Raw genomic sequence first — 6,223 nt, 5'->3', positions numbered from 1 at the left:
ACCAGCAGCTGCTTGTATTGTTGCAATGGAACATATTGTTAAAATCATTAAATAGCATAATGAGAAGTTGTGAGTGTGGAGGGTTTTTTTTAGTTTTGTCTGCTTTGATGAAAACAACTTGCTGTATATTCAGAAAAGTCCACATGCTGGTAGACATTTAAATCACAAATGTTATTAAGGATTATCTAGACCAGCCTTGTTCTTTTTTCATGGGTAAATTAATGCTGCCAGTGTATTAATTTGAGCACAATAGCTGCTCAGGTACTTTCCTAGTTAGCTTTTTCTAAATGTCACAAGATGTTTAAAGAACGTTGCCTTTTTTTTTTTACCTTCGTTGCAGCTGGATAAAAGCTGCATTGACATCAGAGACTCTCAGAAAAATGTGTACTGCTTTTTGGATCAATGCCTAGCAAAGTTAATGGAAATTAGCTACAGCAAAAACCAGGAAGGGGTTCAGCATTTGTCTAAACTGTCTTAAACTACTACCTTCTGCCTTATAAATGACCAAGGGCTTTTATGATCTGTACTACAGTTAACTTGTGTTGTTTAACATGTAGCACTTTTGTAGAGGGTGATGTATTATATGTGAGAGTTTTATTTATTTTTTTTAGTAACTGTATTAATTTTTTTTTTTTTTAAAGTGGCAGAGGTTTTTTAGCTGTCCGTGTTGTTTGTCTTAGTCGTACTGCTTTGGGTTGTAAAACAGGCAGACCTCACCAACTTACCAGGTCTAATCGGTGCCTGGGTGGGAAGCGCAGTCCAACACCAGCTGTCTGATGGGTTGTCCATCTCTAGCTCATTCTGCAGCTTTACCACAATATTCTTTTTTTCCCCCTTTCCTAATTAAAACTCTTTCTCTATAGAGTTCGATAGACAAAGGGAGAGCGGATGGTAGGTCTGATGATAGACTCTGCTCTATAGATAAGCTACAGCTCAGTCAGAATTAATTAGCATGGTGTAAGAATAGGGTAAGTTTGGTGACTGTTAACGCAAAAAGTTCAAGCTAGTATGATTGTAATTGCTCCTTATTTAAACTTGGTTGTTAACATCGATTTAATAGCAAGATTTCTAACACTTTCTCTGTGTGCATACGCTTATGCATTCTGAAAAGGCATACGTTTTTCATATACAGGACCACGCATTCATACTGTGCATTCTGGGAGGAGACAAACTTAAGATATCCTCTACCTGTGTGTAAACTGAAGGAGAATGTTTTGGAAGTCCTTGGGCACCTCTGGAGATGCAAAGTACTAGAAAGGGAAACAGTTGTTTCACTGTCGGTGTCTGCGAATATTTATATCGTTATCTTATGTTCTCTACCCTTCTCCTTTGATGCCTGGTTTTCATCCAGAATTTTCAGAGAAAAAGCTCAGTCTCTGTTTTCGTACATGAATGGTTTTTGTAGCATCCTATGGAAGATTGACTCTTGCTGTATTGTGCATACAGCCTGATACAGGGTACTTTTCCTTGAAGCTTATCTATCCCCATTTTTGTGCTGACTCAGACTGACTCATGCACTAGATATAGTTCTGACTGTGGCTAACATTCAATTTACCAGAGATCTACTTTGCAGTAATACGTTAAAATTGTGTTTTTATGCTTGTAACTGTCATTTATTTGAAGATTTGTCACTTTATAATCTAGCAGTTGAAACAATTGTTTTGATGCTTAAAAAACTAGCAATTTAATTGTCTAGGAATGTATTTTTAGGTCGGTTTTGAGCATGTGTTTACGTTGTTTCAGGTATCTGAGCATGAATTCTGGTCTGGCTGCAGCTATTAGAAATTAATTACTGCTCTTTTTTTTTTTTTTTTTTTTTTTTGGATGCTGCAGTCACAAGACTTCGTTTTCTTCAATATCAACGTTTAATGTGAAGGCTGAGCAGCTCCTGATATTTTCCTTAGTTCCCATGCCCTGGCAAATGCTCATTGCTTCACATGAAAAATTCGGTCTTTTACAGATTCGGGCACTATGTAGAAAGGCTTTCAGCTTCAGGCCATGATGAATAAGATATTTTTCCTTATGCAATAATGAGACAATATTTCCTTGTGATGTGCTATAATGCTCTTTAAAATTTGTTCTAACAACTGAATATTGGAGGAAGCTAAAACTGTCTTCTTTCACCATCTTCTTGCAGTCTCCGTGCTGCAATCACCTCTCAGGTGATAATGCAAAATATAGATTCAGAAAAATGTAAACTGGTATATGGTGGAGAGAGACCTACTTTATTTGTATCATTAGAACAACAGTACCAAAAACTTTACAACAGATATTCACACTTCTTAGACACAAGCAGTAATATTTGCACTCGAAAAAAAAAATGGGGATTGCATGTGTACTTAAATCTTTTTTTATGTGGCAGTATCTGTTTATTAAGACGCATTGTGATAACCAGTTCTGGTCTGACTCTAGAATCTCACAGTGAAGTCTTATTAATCAACCAAAGCATTAATAACTTCGAAAGTTGTTTGATGCTGTGCTGTTTGTTTTGTACTGAAGTGCTTTACTCCATATTGGAACCTATTAGATAATATTGCCCATCCCAGAAGCATGTTCTTACTGTTTACATCCAGGAGCAAAAATTCATCAAGGAGTACATTTAGTAAGAAAAGAGTTAAGATATAGAACTGTGTCCAGTTCTGGGCTCCCAAGTACAAGACAAACATGGATGTGCTGGAGTGAGTCCAACAAAAGGCCACAAAGATGGTGAAGGGACTGGAGCATCTTCCATAAGAGGAGAGGCTGAGAGAGCTGGGGCTGTTCAGTGTGGAGAAGAGAAGGCTTGCAGGGGGAATCTTATCCATGTGTATAAATACCTAGGGGGGAAGAAGACAAAACCAGACTCTTCTCAGTGGTATTTAGTGACAGGGCAAAAGGCAGTGGGCGCAAACTGAAATATAAGAAATTTCATTTAAATGTGAGAAGATTTTTTATTTTTTTTTTCCCCTGTGAGTGTAGTCAAACACTAGTACAGCTTGCCCAATGAGGTTGTGCAGTCTCCATCGTTGGAGATGTTCAAAACCCGACTGGATGCAGTCCTGAGCAGCCTACTCTAGCTGACCCCGCTTTGATGACCTTCCTAGGTAACCTCCAGAGGTCCCTTCCAACATCAACTATGATTCAATACCGCTTTTTGACATGAAGTCTTGCCCAAACTTAAATGGCATTGGTGGGAGTTCTGCTAGATGTTTTAAAAGCCTTGGGATCTGTTCCATAAGGATTTGAACTTCTGTATACAAGTTGTTTGTCGTAACTACAATGTCTTTTTTCTAAGATTGCTTGAAAAATTTTGGAGATTGTTAACTTGATCTGCACCTTTTGTTTTGCCCCTCAGGAGCATTTCTTCTCGCCAAGAATTCGTCGTCGACTTCATGCTGTCCTAGCATCTGTTAGCACTTCAATGTTGATTTTATCAAATCTAATATTTCTTGGAGGAAATCACGTTGGAAAAATATACTGGAACAGGATCTTTATGGAAGGCAAGTTTATTTTTATGTGCTTTCGAGATATCAGAACTTTCCAAATATTACGTTGGGTGGGCTGAGCCAGGTTCTTCTCTCAGTGCACTAACCGGGAGTAACTTTTTTTCTGTTCCTGTTCAAAATCATCTGACAAAATCTAAATAACTATGCAGGCTGTGTGACTACAAAGAAACACTGCCTTTCTCCCATCAAGTCCAGAAAGAGAGTTATCAGGCTTCTCCTGATTCAGTGAAGTCACTGAAGATTGAATAATAAATGTGTAACGAGTTAACCAGGTTGGATTGGGGTTTTTTTCTGCTCTGCATTTCATGTACATCAGTAAGAATGGGCCTGCTAAAGCCAACCCCATAGATTGTGTGGAAGGTTAGTGAATGAGATCTGCATAATACAGCATAATTGAGCACTTCAGGTTTTTTGGTAGTGGATCTTTTGTCAGGGTAGGGACTTTCTGACTGTTGAGGACAGTGGAACTTGCGTGACAGCATCAGCTTCTGGTGTTGCTGAATAAGCAGTATGCAGTGTTGTGCTGTGAGCTGACTCAGGAGACAAATCCAGCTTTAATTTTTTTTGCCAGAGCTCAGTGTAAGCAGGACCAGTTTTCTTCTTAGGTTCTTACTGCTGCCAGAGCCCTTCATTGTCAAATAAAGATCTCGTAGAGGAATATTTCTTCCTCGTGAGGGAAGTGCTAATAGGCTTATGTGCCTAGAAGTGCTCTCCTACAAAGACCACCACTGTCTATTGCTGCTTCATGCAATGTTTTCTCCTCTTGTTCATTGCAATGGCTTAGAGGTCAGCTGTGGAGTTCCAAGGTCCTACTTAAGCATCCCAAAATAATGAAACTATTGAAGAGTAAGTTATGTACATAAACTGAATGATTTCTCTTCTGAGCTCAAGGAAAATAAACCATTCAAACAGTCCTAAGAAAGGTACGTTTTTAGCATAAAATACAGTGAAGCTTTTTGTTAGTACTGGGCAGGGAAAATGGGGTGAAATACTTGCTCATGTTTGGTTTTTGCTCGTAAAACATAAAAGATTTGGGTTTTGCTTTTTTTAAAAAGGCTTCATTTTCTCTTAAATTGTTTCCTTGCAGTTAGTTGGCTAATAGTTTCAGTAGAAAAAAATAGCTGAGAGAGTAAGTTTGGAAATAAAGTTAGACGTCACTTCTTACCTGTTTTAAAAAAAATAAGCACTAGTGAAATTGTCCATTTCAGGTTTATAGCTTCATGCAAATTATTTTCTTAATGTGATTTGTATATTATAAACGGGGAAAGTGTGCCTTCCTCTTTGGAAGGGTTAGCAGTTGGCAGAATGCTAGGGTTTGCATTTGATGAAGGACAACCTTTTGGCAAGTAGAACAGTATTTAATTAAACCAGATCAATTACTGACTGTTTTTTCTAGGTTTGGTTTTGTGGGGTTTTTTAATAGTTCTTTAGTCTATTGCTCTGTATATAACTTGAGTACGTATAGTTACTTCAGTGTTAGGTACCAGATATCTAAGATAGGAGTAGCAAATTAGTTTAGTCATTTGTAACTTTGTTTCCTTGATGCGTTAATCAAATTAACTTTATTTTTAGAACATAAAAGCTTTTGCCTAGTGCAGCTCATACTCTACTAGTAGAAATCTCAGTGTTAAGCTTTATATGCCTCTATTCTTAGATCACACAGATGACTGTGATCATATTCTATTACTGCATTATGGTTCTGACAACTCATGTGTACAAAGTGAAACATCCACCAAGATTTTATTGCACCAACACTCCTGCTCCACTGTGGTTTTCCTACTGTGGAACAAATGCTGAGCATTGAAGGCCAGTCAAATCCAGAAGGACTATTCAGAATTATGGTCTTCAGTTTAAAGTGAATTTAAGTGCTGGCCTGTAGGAGATGTAACAGAAATCTACACATGTATTTGGAGAGTGCAGTGCTAAAAGATAAAGATAAATAAATTTGTGTATAGTCTGCACTGTTCTAGTGAATCCAATTCATCAAAACATTCAGACCAAACTAAATACTACAATATATACTTTTTGGTCATTCCTTTGTCAGCTCAAAGACAGATGAAATGATCTAGCGGCTTGTCTTCAACTCAAGTTTTTGTCATTACCTTCATAAGAAATTAAATGGGGATATGCTTGACTTGTTTGAAGAAGGGTGGTGGTAGTGGGTGAGTGTTCTGCGGGGCAGAAAGGTGTTTGGGGTTTTTATTTTTACACTTACTTTCTGGTGCGATGCAAGCAATATAAAGCTCCCATGCATGAATATTTTCTGTTATGCACTATGATGTTGAAGAGCTTTGATTAGAACAGATGTTGACCTCCCATCAGTGTCTTGTGAAGAGTAGTCAAGAAATCTGGCAAGGGAGCCCCAAAGCTCTTTTCTACATAGTATCCAAATCTGTCTACCTTGCACTTGGTAGACAAAGCAATGTTACAATGTCCAGTACATTACTAAGATCTGCTAGATATGTATCTAGTTACTTTGATAATATATTCTTGCTCTATTTAAGACCTTTTTGACCTGTTTGAAATTCATCTTAGTTTAGGAAACCTAAGTAGGGTTTTTTAAATAATAGAAGAGAATCATAGGATCATTTAGGTTGGAAAAGACCTTTAAGATCATTGAGTCCAACTGTTAATCTAACCCTGCCATCCCACCACTAAACTATGTCCCTAAGCACCTCGTCTACTCATCTGTTAAATACCTCCAGGGATGGGGACTCGACCACTTCCCTGGGCAGCCT

At 37.8% G+C, this 6,223-nt stretch overlaps 1 protein-coding gene across 1 annotated transcript in view; it reads left to right on the top strand.

The window, feature by feature from the left end:
* HHAT (hedgehog acyltransferase) overlaps positions 1 to 6,223 on the top strand; it is a 163,250-nt gene that overhangs the window by 91,414 nt on the left and 65,613 nt on the right. The window contains exon 10 of the mRNA XM_009641564.2: positions 3,335 to 3,479. Coding sequence (XP_009639859.1) covers positions 3,335 to 3,479 — 145 coding nt within the window. The remainder of the gene's footprint in view (positions 1 to 3,334; positions 3,480 to 6,223) is intronic.

Source organism: Egretta garzetta, unplaced genomic scaffold (assembly GCF_000687185.1).
Source record: "Egretta garzetta isolate BGI_Z169 unplaced genomic scaffold, ASM68718v1 scaffold166, whole genome shotgun sequence".
Lineage (NCBI taxonomy): Eukaryota > Metazoa > Chordata > Aves > Pelecaniformes > Ardeidae > Egretta > Egretta garzetta.
The sequence above is the reverse complement of the archived record's forward strand: the minus strand, read 5'-3'. Positions and strand labels throughout refer to the sequence as shown.